The sequence below is a fragment of the Photinus pyralis genome, unplaced genomic scaffold, assembly GCF_008802855.1.
Source record: "Photinus pyralis isolate 1611_PpyrPB1 unplaced genomic scaffold, Ppyr1.3 Ppyr1.4_LG3a, whole genome shotgun sequence".
Classification (NCBI taxonomy): Eukaryota; Metazoa; Arthropoda; class Insecta; order Coleoptera; family Lampyridae; genus Photinus; species Photinus pyralis.
Window position 1 is genome coordinate 3146607 of NW_022170509.1, and position 16927 is coordinate 3163533.

At 34.2% G+C, this 16927-nt stretch overlaps 1 protein-coding gene across 8 annotated transcripts in view; it reads left to right on the plus strand.

The window, feature by feature from the left end:
- The window catches only part of LOC116165865 (synaptic vesicle glycoprotein 2B-like), a 43097-nt gene that overhangs the window by 14149 nt on the left and 12021 nt on the right, over window positions 1-16927 (plus strand). The window contains exon 1 of one of the 8 annotated variants that reach the window (XM_031480594.1): window positions 2157-2284. The exons of 4 other annotated variants lie outside the window; for them this stretch is intronic. Coding sequence is in view for 1 of the 4 variants with exons in the window: in XM_031480587.1 (XP_031336447.1) it covers window positions 6621-6642 (22 nt within the window). In the remaining 3 variants the exon portion in view is untranslated. Of the gene's footprint in view, window positions 1-2156; window positions 2285-6522; window positions 6643-6902; window positions 7167-14892; window positions 14969-16927 lie in introns of those variants that run through there. 3 more of the 8 variants (XM_031480587.1, XM_031480590.1, XM_031480591.1) reach the window with 3 other exon arrangements.

Here is a 16927-nt window from a genome sequence, read left to right on the forward strand (position 1 = left end):
CGATCGTTTTAGTATGAAAAAGATTAATTTTTGGGGAACGTATACAAATGTATACAGTGTAATATCCTGATACACTCCTCGTTTTTCTACAAGCGTTTTTCTACGGACCCTCATCTGCTGCTAGCCAACTAGTCAGCCAACCGGCTAAAGTGAGATGAAAAGCTACCTCTTTACAAATAAATTTGCAAAAATGCGCCAAAATCCAATACAACTGAATACCCAACGATCCTAGAGATCGTTTTTGGGCTGTTGAAATTTTAATTGGTGCCCGTGACTTAGTTTTCCACACTTAATATTGAATGCAAAATTGCTATTACATTGCATTAATTATTAATTATTATCATAAAATCAGCACTCACTCTTTTCCCGGGAAGTACATCTCGGACCGGATCGCGTTGGTAAAGAATTGAATCCATATATACAAATTCCATCAAAAGTAGTGGAAATGGAAATATTTGACTCACCGGTGTATTCTGTAATCTGTTTCAAAGTGGTGTTGGACAAACCCCCTCCTTCCATCTCTCCCTTCCAAAATTATGGTTTACATATAGCAGCATATTTTCAATTTTTTCTTTGCAAGAAGAAAATAGGTGAAAACTTCTCGTTTTGCCATCCACGTTGGACGTTTTAACGTCATACGCGCGGAGCACACACAACCACTATTATTAGCGATTCATTCGCAAATGATTTACGTTGATGAATAAATAAAATTGTAACTACGATTTAGATAAACAGAAACAGGTACATGTTACTTAACCACATACCTACATAATCCTTATATAGAGGGTCGCGCACCTGAAACAATTCGCTCCTAATAATCGGGCAACAGAAAAACATATAACCACCGAATGGGACATGTTTTACAGGTATTTTAATTTGTTTTTCTCGCCACACTTTTATCTTCACCACACCCGACCTTAAATTCTAATATAGTGCCATATCTCCTCACATCAAATAAAAGCTCTTGAAAAACATACTATAGATTCCCCTTAATAACAATACCCACCACATAAAAGTTTATGGGCAAAAAACCGTTTTCTAAAAAAAATATAAAAGATCATAACCTTTACTCTAGTGGTCCAATCTTGCAAATTGTGGTTTTGGGTTCTATGTACAGGTCACAATCTATACGAAAATGTCATTTTAGGACGAGTCAAAATTTGTCAATTTTTGAAATAGCAAAACTATACTCTAGCCTAGCCTATAAAAGATGTTCAGATGTTCAAGATCAGACAACTACATACCTAAAAGGTTATGTGCAAAAAATCGATGTCCAAAGAAGACGGAAAAAACTGTTGATGCATTGCTATTCAATCTGGTAGTTTAAAATATGGAAATGTAATTTCAATCGAAAGTTTCATTCATTCAGTTTGATGTTCGAATGTTCATCCAACTTGCTAAAATTCTTGTAGTTCATTTTGAATCTATGTTATTGATATACAATATTGATAGACTGAAAAGCTAATCCTATACGATCACTAAAAGTATAAAAACCACGGAAAATTGACACATTGACATATAAAGACAACAGTCACTATAAAGTTCCGCAGTTTTCAAGTTTAAAGTACACGAAAACTGCACGTGAAATATTTTCAAGCGGAGAACCTGAAAAAACCCGTTTTCAAGCTGCAATTTTGATAGACAAGATTTCCAAATCGAGAGTGAAAAGATGTACAAAATTCTAGACAAAAATAAATACATTTTCGAATTGCGATTCTGAATGTTCGCCTTGAAGTTTAAATGGAAACTATAAAAGTTAAAATTTGTTCACGAAGGCTGCACAGGAAATCATTTTCAGCTAAAATGTTGAAAGAGGATTTCAATCTTGTATAGACTTGCTTGTAGTTTGAAAGATATTTGCGACTTTACAATTTTTTTCAATGACAGAAATTAGAAAATTGCAAAACTTATGGTTACAATGATCTTCAACGTGTTAATTAAACGGACGTTTATTTTTAAGTAAATCTCTAATATGTGCTAAAAGCTTTATGTTCTATACACACCTTGGAGATCACTCACTATAGTAATTTTGGAAGACTACTAACCTGTAGTTGCATCTTTTATAGAAGCTGCTAATATGTGTGCCATATTAGGCATATATTCTGGTTTCTAACAATTTTGGTGACTTATTTGTGTACTTATCCGGGATGTAGACGTCCGCGGTAATGCGACTACTATTTGTTTAGTGCGATGATTACACTTCGAACAATGAAATTAAAAAAATCAAGTGGTGTTTTTTATAGTCCCACACTTACCGCTGAAATGGAGATTTTTCACTAAGAAGGTATGTTTACTTACACAATGCGTATACCTACCTACTTCGGTAATTAAGATCACTTTACATACATAAGGAAATGCGCATTTTACCTGGTTTTGAGAAATATCACCAATTCCGAATGATTATAATTTATTTGTAGAGGTATTTATGTAAATAATACGTAAACGCATAGTATAGTTACTATAAATTGAACACTACCTGAGAGCTTGCAACGACGAGATTATGGACTATATTGTCATGACGTTTGATTTGATAGATTCTGCTAATATGTTGAACACCTTCCAAAAGAAATATTAATTTTTTGGCATTTCTGTACCTCGAATAAAACATTATTTGCCCAATTATGTCAGTGATGGTGTGATGGAGTGGATGGATGTGTTTTCGTATACTACCAAGGAATCGATGCACAGATTTACGTGATTTTCCTAGAGGTTTTCTCATGGAAATTAGTGAATAAATAACGTTCGGCCTTTAATAGGTCCTCCGAGGGAGATTTCACTTCCGAAAATGCTTTCTTGTCCACGTTTACATGCGGAAAGGCTCGAAAATAGGTATAACAGAAACGGACTAGAAGCAGAATGGGCGTTTTCCAAAGCAACACTTAATAAAATTATTGAAGTGATGGATTAGGATATGTGTACACATCGCTACTTAGTTCAACATCAAAATTGTGGAGTGTCGCAGAGTTCTGCACTTGCATTTTGTTTATAGGTACCTTTGAATCCGGCGAGATAAAATTATGTGGTTTTTATGTGTAAAGAAAACCTCAGAAAATTAACGTCAGAAATGAAAAGATGGACATTAAGCTAGTTATGTGGATTTTCTACACTTAAATTGTATATGTGACTAAATATATAACCCAAACGGTTTTTGGATTATTTTGGAAATTTTTAGCAAATGTACTCCTTCACAAAATAGTTACTTTTTGAAGTAGATGCATGCTGCTTTAGCCCACGAAAATTGTATTACTACGCACGTTATTTTTTATATATTTGCAGATAAAGAGAAGTCATACGGTAATAAATTATATAAAAATTGCTAAAAAATTAACGATTTAAGGCGTTATCATAATGAAGAGTAATTCGCCTTCGTTCTTCTTATTTTATTAATGGCAAAAAATTACAGTACACGAACCAGCATTCGTGGTTCTATAATAAGCGATTATTTTCTTAGCAACGTTGCATGAATGGACAACTTTTCTTGAATCATTTTGGAATATCCAAACAGTAGATTTGCTATTTACTGTTGGGTTCGTAGAAATAAATTCATGTTTAGCGACCATTATTTTGTACCATTTAGCACGGCGATGTTTTTCCACGCCTGTTGAGTATAAAAAACTGTGTGTATTGTTTTCACAATTCAATTCAACAAACTAACTGTAAACCAGTGGTTCTCAACCTCAACACTACGTTGAGTATTTTTCCGACCCCCATATGAATTACATTTTTTTAAATGCATAATAAAAATGTTCAGGTACAATAGTAATTTTTCAAATTGTATCAACTACATTTAACTTATTAATAAACATTATTAATCATATTAGATAAGACAAGTAATAAATCCAGTGAATTTTACAGTCATTTCCCCTGTATTTCGCGACCACCTCGGACACGTTCTAGTAAGATCGCGGCTCACCGGTTGAGAAGCACTGCTGTAAACACTACTTTTGGATCGTGCTTCTTTCGCAAAAGCCAAATGTAGTTGATGTGATGGCACGTGAGAATTCTATTTTTTCACTGAACTAGATTGTTAATAAATGTTGTGAAAATAAAACTGACTTATAATACTGACTGACTATACCTCTACAATTTCTAAAACAGCACCCCTCGTATAATTTATTGATCGATGCCTCGCCATTTTTCTGAAAATTTAAGTAATTATTATAAATGTACTTAAAACGGCAACGAAAATACTACAGCTGGTCCGGTTCTCCATTTATATGACGATCCAGCCCGTCCAGCAGTAGCTTTTGGATTACTTGTTTATGTTTACGTGACTAAAAATTAACTTTTTTAGAAGAGTTAAATATAAAACGAACTAAAAAGTGTTTTAAACAAAAATTTATTTTTCTCGCAAACATAATGGTACCTAGTTTAATATTTAATTGCTTATTAATTGATCAATGCTTACAGTATAGAAGTATACCCACTTGTAAAAAGATATTCACAATGTGAAAATAGCATTTATTTAAATTAAAACGTTTCGATTAGAAGCCATATCATTAAAGTATTAAAACGCAAATACTTAAACAGTGGACTGTTAATTAGCGATTAATTTAAAATTAAAATTTATCAAAAAATCCGTAAAAAATTATATAATTAACTCGTTTGCAAGTTTTGAAGTTTGACGGGAAAATTATTGGAGACCTGAGCACACATATTTTTTAATTTAGCTGCGGTGACAAAGCACTAGTTCAATCCTGGCCTCTGAAAATCAAATGCTCTGTTGGTAGAAACTACATGAAGTTTAAATCACTTTTACATTTAGGACCAATGAAAAAATGTGTCAAGGGATTGAATCCTAGCACTCCAGTTCTTCCAGAAATTATCATACTTTAGAACTTGAGCAGATGTCTGCGCTGGCCCGCTAATAGAGAAAGGCAAGGTCTTTATAAATCATTTTCGAACTTTAATAGCGTTTAGGAGACAGAAAGTATGTTTAAGAAACTTCCCGAACCGTTAAGGAACTTTAAGGCGTTTAGGAGTTGCTCTCCATCAAACTCAGTGAATTACTCTTGCTGATATAAATGAACATGATGCTGTTCTGTACGAGCGCATCCGTTCACTTGATTTTCTTATATTTATTGCAGTAATTAAATGTTAGAAGGCATTATCCTTCGACCCTAAACAGTTGTGTACGCACATGAAGCAGCGGTTGTATTATAGATCAACTAAAAGTTCGGGTAGAAAGAATAGTCTTTCTTTCGAGCCCACCCTTAAGAATCCTCCTAGCTCTTTGCCTAGATCACGGGGCACTTGGGCTTTGATGGTTACGCCACTGTACCAACGGTTACTCTAATCTTGACCAGATTGAACAAATGCGCCTTGGAGCGCCAGTGCAGCACATACATCGACACATGCATGCGTTGTCTGTGGCATTACCTACCTATATTAATGGTATATACCTAAGCATTACTCAGTACGCTCGTTACAGCAGGTAGCGTTACACTCGAATCCGGCCTTTGAGACAAGTTCTTTTCAATCCTTGCTCCAACGTCCGCGACGGCGACAATGGTTTGAATAACAACTGACGAACTCATTTCCGTGTTATCATTTATCAACAGAGATTCCAGACAAGGACTAGACTTTCTGGCACACTCGTCGATCTATTTAATTAATGTATTTAAATGTGTCCGTCATAGTCGTAATTATCCTGAAACCCGGTAAAAAGGACTGACTGACCCCAACTCGTATAGACCAATTACGCTGTTATCCAAATTTGGAAAGTTATTCAAAAGGCTGAACGACTTTTCCATCCTAACTAGTATGAACGAAGGTCCATCAACTGTGTTCAAAGCTTTTTTGACCCCGTTCTTCGTCCACATAACCAGGGCATTCAGTAACGTGTTAAGAGGGTGTCTCTCCACGCTATACTTCACGGATCGTACGATCTTAAACTTTCCAACTTGGAATTTGATCCTTGTTTATGGATATACACCGAAATGCCAATACGCACCATACTTTAACCTAGAGGTATTTACTATACCTGCCATTACCCGCATTACGTGCATCCTTATCAAACGCCTAACCAAACTCCTACTCTTGACCTACCCCAAAGTGGACTGCTGGACTAAGGCAATCAGAGAAGGTTGTTTCTCCCGTCCCTTGAGCTAGACTTATGTAGCACTTAACTACCCATGGAAGTCTGGCATCGGATTGGGATTATCCCTCTCTTGTTCTGGGCCCTCAACAGTCTTGCGCCCAATTACAGAGTGACCCGCATAATGCTTTTTAGAGGTGCCTCTGCAGCAGGTCTTAAGTTGTTCTACACTATTCTGGTTACTTACGAACTAGGAAAACTGCAGGAAAACCTAATTCGGTTTTAAATTACCAACTAAAAGATCACGAAGATATTTAAGTACCTATACTTACAAGGGTGTCGTATGAATAGACTGATCCAAAATGTTAATTCACAATTGGGACTTAGATTTTAATTCCCGATTAGAATGTGTGTATAATGTTGATATGAATGAGTTGATAAATTGTTAAAACAAAGAATATCATTGTTAAGTTTATTGGCTTTCAATTTTGTAGAACAGTGTGTTGTGGTGTTTTTAAATGGTGCACCGAAACATTTTGGACCTATGTCCAAGTGGAAAATAGGGAATACCTGAACATTAGCAATGTTTGTTGAGCAAGGTTTAGGTATGGTTTATAGTTAATTACATTTCGCAATTAATTTGTAGTGGATATACGCACATAAAATTGACGTAAAGGCAGTGAAAGACAAATTCGCGTAAGTGGAAGAAACTTGTTAACTACCTACACATGTATTTTGGTAATTTGACCGCCCCACCACATTGTCGTATGTGTGCTAGTAAATACCTAATAATAATTTACAAAGAAAAGGGGCTATAATAGACCTTGTTCAGAGTCTTGTTAACCAAATAGATTAAAGCGTTTTAAAGCTATCATGCACTCAGTAAACATGATGCATTGTTAACCATCGCAATTGTTTCTTGCAAAATATTCATTCGGTTTTATAAAACGTTACCCAGCTTTAAACAGCCTTAATTAATAAATGTCGTTATTTTACGAGTTAATCTACAAACATTGTTTTGCCGTACACCTTCGGAGACTGTATTCGTATACTTAATTTGACAAAACGGAAGCATATGATTGTCCGTGGGGTGCAATTTCTTCATGCAACTACAAGACAAAATGTCTGTGTGAGTATTAGCTTTTTTCATTTTTAACTTTCATCATTATTCGCCTATCCTTGTTTTGCTGTCTGTTAATTACTATAAGTTAAGAAGGTATTAAGTTTCTTATCCGGATATTTCAATCTAAAGTGTGCTATCAAAAATGTAATAAAGTTAACTTAGTGTTGTCGTCATTTAAACACTGTCAGTCAAAATGGTGAGAACATTACAATAACCAAGTGACACTTGTAAACGTGACAAGCCACAACATTTTTGAGAAATTTTGGTCATTATGGGCAAATAAATTTACGCACCGCATGCAATGGTAACATTTCTGACGATAACTATTTCGTCCCTCCCTTGAGAGATTTTCAAAATTTTTGAAAATGGCATAGTTCGACCATTTCACAACCCTTTTGGAGTATTACCAATTTGAATCTTTCCCTTTGTGGTGAATTTTCGATTTTTTAAGATGAGAATATAGTAGTTTCTAAATACGGCGTAAATTTCCGTAGTAAGAAGGCGTAAAAGGGTAACGTGTAGTTTGTTTTCCAGCCCAACGTTCAACAGGAAACTAATTAAATTTCGATTTTATACTCGGACATTCTCAACTAATGATGTCAACATTTTAGGGCCCTTCCGTTTATACCGAAACTCGACATACATTTGAAGTTTCTGATATTGCTTTTGTTTCCAAAACACAAATCCGGATTAACTAAAAAATTGTATGTTTTAAACCTACATCATAAGTTTTATTTATTGTATCTCCATTAAAAATGGTAGAGCTTAATGTGGAAATTGATAGTTACAAATCCTAACACTACTGCTATATCCACATAAAATTGTTTTTGGAATAAAGTTTCTTTTACTTTGTCGCTTTCTCCTTAGTATTTCCGCCCGCTCATCTTTCTGTCCAGCTCTTCCACTTTTCTGACAAGTGAAATTTTGATGTCCTCATGGAATATGTGTTATATAACAACCATAGTTTAAGAATACTAAACCGAAGGTTTAAAATCTATGGTTTGGGGGTAACGCTCCTTACACGAGGGAGCTTTACTTATAAAGACAGCACCATATACCAACCAACCTTTACCGTTACCGATCAGAATTTTATCTGAAAAATGAGTGAAGGCAAAGACCAAATATGTATAGCATTACCAGCCTTCAGTACTTCTTTTGAAAATTCTATTAAAAACGTGCACACAAAGGTACAACTATTTCGTAGTCAATTTCACGCCTTTTTTACAACTTAGGTACTGCCATCGATGGCCAAAAATAGAGTGGAATAGAAGGGGGAACAAAGGGGATGATAATGTTTCTATCTTTAATTGTTTGCGGTTTTTTGACTACTGCAATCAAATACATACATTATGTGTTTAATGGGGTTGCTGTTTGAATTTGAGGTGTAAGCGTGTAAGTGTGAAAGCTTTTATTCACTACAACTTCTTGAAAACATTTTTTTTAAATTGCCGCCTCTATTCACCCTGAAAGTTGTGTCAATAAGAGCAGGTATAAATTCCACATAGATCCCCATTCAACCTTTATATGGAGTGTATAAGAATACTATGTTTTATTTTAAAAATAATTGGCACTGATTAGAGGGAATTGCGAGGGTAAATAACAAAAATAAAGCAGCGATATAGGTAAATAACCAATAGTCAAACTCTCTTATAATTATTAAAACAAAAAAAATTCTTTAAAAAGTGTAAAAACCTATACATTAAAACTTCCCCTGTTGGTAACGGTTTACATTCGTATTTCCACTCGCATATAAGACACAATATTGTTCATTGCGGTAGCTGTAGTGAGGATTCTTCGCCTTCAAAAACTGACCATACCCATAATCTGTAACCTCAAAAACGGCCAATCTTGCAGGGAATATTTTATAATAATAATAATAACTTTATTGCCCAACAGCAAAAGCCAATTACTGGACAAATTACAATGTACAATGTATTTTAAAGAACTCTACGGTCTAACCGTAGTGAACACCTACCTTTTTGAAATCTGCATGCATGTGTGTGGGCGTTTTGGCGCAATTAAACATTAATACAGACATGACGTTTGCTAAGAGGTTATTCTATAATTTTTATTACTTCAGTTTAGTTAATATGGTATAGATTCATTAATGTGTATATGTGGGAAATAAAATTTACTGTACTTTATAGTACGAGAAACAAAAAAAGATATTCCTGCAATTTCTCATTAAACTGCTCTTTTTAAAAAAAAACTTGACTTTCAATGGTAGGAATATTTTTAATTATCTACCTAATGACATCAAATATTCTCCAAATATTAATACTTTTAAGACGATTCCTTCCTTAATATCGTTTATTGTGATTGCGGAATATCATTTAAATAAATTTATTTTATTTTATTCTCACCTGTGGAGCAGGTGGCATTGTAACAATTTGGATTCTTCCCCATCCTCGATGCCATAGCTTCAAGTGCAACACTACGACCGGAAGGAATCTCAAGCCTTTTCTTTCTGCCTCTTTTAGAATTTCAACTTTCATCGGCACCGTCGCGCGTTTCCTTCATAAATTCTGAGTTCAGTTCTTTAGTGTTCATCTGATAGAGGTGGAACATTAGGGAGTCTTTCAATAACCCTTTCTCTGCTTAAAGGAAGCAACTCTGATTTGTTAAATCCTGATCCGTCCGCCATTTAGAATCGTTTTGAACAGACCAGGTAGGGTTGCCAGACCTTCTCTATTTAATAGGAGTCTTCTCTATTTTAGAAAGATCTCCTATATCCTCTAAAATAATACAAATCTCCTATATTTCCAAGTAACAATAACATTTAACAATAATGAAATCTGCGCTGATTAGCTTATGCGCGCTTAGGTCTGTGATGAACAATGGGGTCATCCCGCCTTCATTTTTTATTTCTGATCCACAAAGTACATTAAAAATAAAAAGACCCGTGTGTCCTCAATTTTTATTTGTGAGTAAAATAAACTCAAAATAAATTATTGAAAAGCTGTGTTTTTAGTCCGAATTTGAAACGCTTCAGACTAAATACGTCACAAACCTACAACCAATCACGTAGAAGTGAGCTGGCAACCTTACGCGAGGGTCTGACGTTTGTCACATTTGACGTTTTGAGAGGGATGTTTAACTGCATCTAGCACGAAAGTGACAAGTGCCTGTGACAGATGACGCAAGTTATAAATGCCATTCTCCTGCAATATTGCCAAGTCGTTATGTCATCTGAATGGTTCTAGGAGCTGATTGGTCGGGCTTATTACGTCACAGAACCCGCCACAATCATATCGTTTTGAATAAACCTTTAAAACCGCACATGTTCATCATTTTTTTGCTAATCAGCATCTATTTTTAAATAAACTTTTACTGTCCAAAAAAATGTTTTATAGTTTCAGGTACACGCTTATTAAATTAGAACTGCGGAATTCAACTATACTGTAAACCCCCATTACAGTTAAACAAACGTGAAACGCTGCAAACGAGTCGTGTCTTTGCTCTCAGTTCACCCGTAATTGCATTGCATTGTGTGTTGAATTGTTTGAAATAATGAGCGACCATAGCGACAGTGACATTGATATCAATGATAGTGCCAGTGACAGTGAGAGAATTTTTAGCATTATGGGTAACAAATGGACGGATGTACGGAACAAATCATCGCTAGACTTAATAAAATCAGAGTTACTGATTACATTAAATTTTGAACTTGACTGTAAGGAATTTTATAATTATATAAAAAATGAAAAATCGATACTGTTAAACGCCCAAAGAAGTCAAAAATATGAAACTAAAATGTAGATTATGATACGTAGATAAAAATATGATTATAATACATTGTAAATTAAAGAGTTCTGTAATAAAAAATGTCTCCTATATACTTTCTTAATCTCCTATATTTTTGTCTCACTTCTCCTCTATAAGTGATTTTCAGATCTGGCAACCCTAAGACCAGGTAACGCTTAATTTGAATTGTTCCATTTCATCCTCATATTTTCCAAAACCACCCTCCACTGTCATCTAAACACCGCAACATCTTATATTAGATTGTGTCGAGTTGGCAGGTAAAAAAGCAAATGAAAGATGTCGTTATCCACTTCATCTATACAGTTGAAGATAAATGAGAACTGATCCTTCGAGAACAAAGTACCATACGATTTTATGCCCTCTAACAACGAGCAACATTGAAGTATGAAAAATAGCATTATGAAAGGCCAAACAATCAATAAATGGTTTTTAAAGTAATCGATAATGTTAAATTTATAATGTAAAAAATTTGCCTTAAGCATTTAGTGGTTGGCGAGATCGTGGCTGAAAAGCTTCAAGATAATACGTACAACTTTTAGCTATTTTAAAATTTTTCCTGTCTATGAAAATAGGTACGTTATTTTCGGAAATCCCGGATAAACGCAGAGTCGGTTGCTATTATTTACCAAATTTCTGATAAATATATGATAAATTAGAATCTCATTAACGTTTTTATTTTTCTATTATATTCAAATGATTCCAGCTATTAGGTGAGCTTCGTGCCGCCCCAATCCTTGTTTTTGACTTACACCACGCCATAGCTCCACGCCCTTTCAAGGGTAATGACTCAAATCTAAAAATCCTTGATTTGTCACGTAACTATAACAATATTATTGAAGAAAAACAACATAATTCGGCAACGTAACCTAGTTTCGTGTTTTAACTTTAATAAGCATTTCCCTTACAACTTAAAGTTACATATAATTTTCTCGTTAGCCAATTAGAAGGTTTATTGTTAATAAAAATGAACGAATTGGAAGTAAATAATTTTTATACCAATGTTGACCTTTAATAAGTCTTAAAAAATTAATCAGAAGGTACTTTGACTACTATTGTGTATAGCAACAACAATAAACCCGCAACTATTTTGTTTATCGGTTTAATAGACTTTAAGAACTGTGATACTGCAGTGAGTGTATAATGGTTTTCATAAAAGCAAAATTGCACTTATATCCGTCCCGTGAAGGGCTATGCATTCTTGACAGGAAAACGTAGAAAGCTCAGAGTACATTTGATACGTGTTAATCAGTTTTTAGCTGTTACATTTAACTAGGGCTAGGCAGGGTTGAATTGAACATATTCATTAGTACTTTGTGGTTTATTGATAACCGTATAGCTATAAAGTCTGTTTGCGTTTAAATGAGACTTTTTGGTGTATTTTTCGAGACAAATACTTGCGCGAATCCTGCCCGCCCATCCATCCATTCATCGGGGTCCGTCCGTCCGAGGGCGCAGGGCAATTCGAATTTATTATTTTTGAAGATACACAAATCAACAAATGAAATACGCAGACGATTTTAGTACAACGGTAGTATACTATATTAAATAATCGTGATATATCATATATGGGTCGCAGACTACACCAAATAAGTTTTTAGCCATTCGTGAGTGAAAATTTTCTGACATCAGACAAACAGACGTACAGAGTAACTTCATTATTGAACATTTCAAATTTATTTCGTTTCTGTGACTGTTTCTACAGCCAAATTGAGAGAATGGTCAACATTTTTGGGCAAGAGCCGCATCAGAGCCTTAAATATAAAGATATCACAAGCATATACGCTTGTTTATTAGATTAAAGGAACCTCTATGGAACATCCATTCTGAATGTATACAACATACGTGGAATATCCCTTTGTATATTATAGGAATATTCGTGGTATATGGTATACTAATATATTAAGCATGTCTGATGCAAGGAAGTCAAAAAAGATGTATTTGCTTCACCCATCCCGGATGACATTGTTGCTTTGTTTACCAAATGAAATCTTCCTCCGGCTTGCAATTTGAATAATGACACAGTTAAATGAATCCACCCACAGCGTGCGACTATCTTTTCAAAACTGGTTGAGGCTTTCATTTCTTTGACCCCACATAGTGCAGGATTTGAAATCAGTCCATACTATTTTAAAAAGCAGTAAACAGTCGAATTATTCTACAGAGGCAATAAATTATAGGTTGTATATTGCCCTGAACGGTGTAAGCACAGCCCATTTTGATCCCAGGTCAGTATAGTGGGAAGGTTTCTGAAAAAGAAATTTAACAATTGGTAGTTAATTAAAGGAAAAGATCCTGAAACTACCCTCATTCATCATTATGTTCCCTGAGGTTTGACAAAATTCATGAAAATATGTTGTGCCTTGCATTCATATTGTATAGAAGGTTCCAGATTTAGTCTTCCATAATGGTACAGATCTAGTGCGGCAAACTATAACGAGGAGGAGAGCATTAAATTCCTTTAAATTTAATTTTTATAATAACGGATTTATTTGTAATTTATTTAAGTAGTTTAATTAAATAATAAGTCCATCCATCCCGTATCTCTATACCTATTGAAGCAATTTCCGAGGAATTCCCGCTAAATACGTAAATTTTCTATTTGAAACTGTTACTGGTAATCTTTAGCAAAATTCTGTGGTCAAATTTAGCAAACTAAGTTACATGAATGAAATAAACGACTCAATTCCTCAAAACCTTCCCCATGGATATTTAATTGTTGACAGACAACTATCTAATCAACGGTTTAACTTTAAATATTTTAGTTTGTTACCTGAAGATGATTAACAATCGAAACATGTCGTAACATTTCACAATTTATCTGTCTGTCAACAATTAAGTATCCATGGGGAAGGTTTTGAGGAATTGAGTCGTTTATTTCATTCATGGTTCATCACCCCCATTTTGAGCATGGATCAACCACAACCAAGAGTTTTTTCTGAAACTAAGTTACTTTAGAAGTACTCATGCGCTAAAACGCATATATCTGTGCATCTATAACCAGAAAAATGAAAAACTATAATTTATTTGATTTGTACGGAAACCTTGTAGTGAATCATAAAATCTTATTTGCATGCCCAATTATTTCTTGTGCTGATGCGGAGAAGTACAGATAATACTAATTACGTGATAAGAAAATTAATACGTCTTCGATTTCCATAATTTCTAGTAAATATGAAATAAATGAATGCGCGCTTGGTGTTTAAATCTGAGAACTATCAATTATAATTTCAAATTCAGCCATTTATTATTGTGCACATTGCAAATTGTAATGATTCACTAAATATATACAAACTAATTCAACCATTAAAGGATTATAATGGGAATGGATGACAATCCATCACATCGTTATGTTTCTAAACACGAGCACGTCGTTTTCTTTGCCTCGACACAATGGTCTGAGACGATACGAGCAAATTGAATGTAACTGAATCTCAAAAAGTCATTCGCGAGTCTAAATCACAAAGCAAAGTAATTACTGGTAAATAGTGAGCAAATAAGTTCCTTTCCTGGAAAGTGTCTTGCTTCCTTTATTATGAAAATAATTGGAAATTGTCATCTTCCAACGTCATCTACGAAATGCAAATAAAGGAGGCTATATCTTTATTAAACAAGAAAATCCTATTTTATTGCTAATCAATTAACCAAATTGTGCTGGTTCCGCACTATTGGTAGTGCACAAGAGCTCCTCAGCTTGTCATTAATTTTTGAAAATTAAACTGGAAATCATTTAGCCGGAGAGGGAGTCTCACTAGTTACACATTTGTGGAAAATGACAACTATTATGTTTGGATAAATCTACAGGTGTTAAATCATAATTAAGTATTTCTACTATCTTAATTACCCGTATATAAATATTTGCGTAATTTTATTAATTAAAAATTGAATCATGTTCACAAGTACCTAAAATTTTGGTTTTAATGATGCCAAGTTTTTTTTTGCATATAATTAAGTGTGCCGCGAGCTTATATCTTGGCAAATAACAAACCGATGCCTCATATGTGGAGGTTGCCTGCAGCCTCACGTTCTCTCCAACACTTGTCTCGGTAAGTGAATTATGCATTTCTACCATTTCTGGCCTATGAGTTTAATCACGTGAGTTATTTGTTTAACAAAATAGATGACGTCAAAGTGAAACCTGTATACCTCTCGATTGTTTATTTGGCCTGTACCAATAATTAGTAGTAGGATAGTAATTGTTTTCATATTTTTATAGGACTTTTCATAAAAACTTTTAGATGTCAACGTTTAGATAGTTCCACGCATAGTTTTTTGTACCATGTCTCATCAACTCATCACATTCATGAAATTTGGAAATAACAAAAAAATTAGTGTCAGTGCATAACTCTAATGAAATGTAGCACCTGCGTTGTAACTGCATTTCTTTGTAAAACCTTGCCACAATCGCTGATTTAGTCATCAGTTTATGTTATCAATAAACAGCTCTAAATACCTATTATACTTAAACGTTTAATGATTAGCAAGTAGTAATTCTGTAAACATGATATATAGGTACGGAATTTCCATTATTGTTTGCACGAGTCTATTGCAAGTTCATATGCAGGTGTTTGGACATCAACGTTCCATGGTTGGGAAATCTTCTCTTCATCATGTTCACTTTACTGATTATGAATAAGGTTGGATTGATTGCTTTTATGATCAAGAAATATGTTCTTTGTCTCGAAATCAAATAGTATAGGTTTTTGCAAAACGGTAATGGACTTTACAGGGGATTAATTTATTTCTTAGTAGAAAAGTCCGTAGTCAGCTGACTTAACAAATTGATCATGACTCTCAATTAACATTTACAAAGAAAGTAAATACATGAGACGATTTAATCCTTGAGATTATGGTTTGTGCCATTAGGGATTGTTACGATACTCTCCAAATAATTAGCATAGGAAACAATTGAGTAGCAATTTATCTATCGTTGTGGGTTATTCAATTTTCAATTTTATGTTACTTTCGTTATTCCAGTTCTTTCTCATGTTTGTACAAAACATTGGGAAAAATTCGATGAAGATACCATAACGTCCATAACCCTACATCGAACAGTTTTATAGGTAATTGTAGGACTTTTCCACAAAATTAATTACGTTGCATAAGACAAACGAAATAGCTCATTATTCAAGAATTGTTTAAATAAAAGGTTAATGTGTGTACCCCAAGTTCGCAGTTTCGAAAATGAAAACGCATTTTTCTGCTCACACTGAAAAATAAGGGTATTTTGCAAATCTCCATCCCTAAAGTGGATGATTTTTGTGTAAAGAGGAACAAATCTTCGCTTCTTTTAGAGCAACCCCACCTATCTCGTGTTTCTACACATTTGTCCCTTCATAATACATTTAATGGCTATAAATCCACTTTGTGTTTTTGCGATTGCTAAAGTTTTCCAAGTTTACTGAATAGCATGGGTGATACATCAAATTTATTTCTGGTTGCAAGGATAAAAAATGGGGAATTCCATTTAAAATAGCAAAACTGTTCTGTTAGGTGGTACTATCTTCTACTTAAACAATCCGCTACGTAGATTGAATTCTAAATTTTTTTGATAACCAATTATAATGTGATCAATTTTGTTTACCTATGACGAAAGCGAGCTACAATGTTTTTACAATGTATTCCAATCATGGTGTATGTATCTAGTCTAGACAATAAATACTACTTTCAACTTTTGTTCTAACATTTTTACTTGGAAATAGCAATTTCTTGACAACAAGCATTTACTTATTGCACATGCAGTGTCATAAGTCAGCTATTCAGTTTCATGGGAATTTCAATCCAACTACACTTCTCCTGCTACTCGAAAGTTGTAAATTTTTGTTTAATTTACGCGCAGGATAAAATGTATAAATCATGTGTGTTTGCCTTGGACTTTAAGAAAAAGTCGGAATCGTCCATCTGACTCGTGCAGCGTGCTTGCCTTGGTGGCGAAATTTTAGAAAAAAACAATGTTCGTTTTGGTTCGCTCCAATAATTTTGCGTCATTTTTTATTATCGTCATT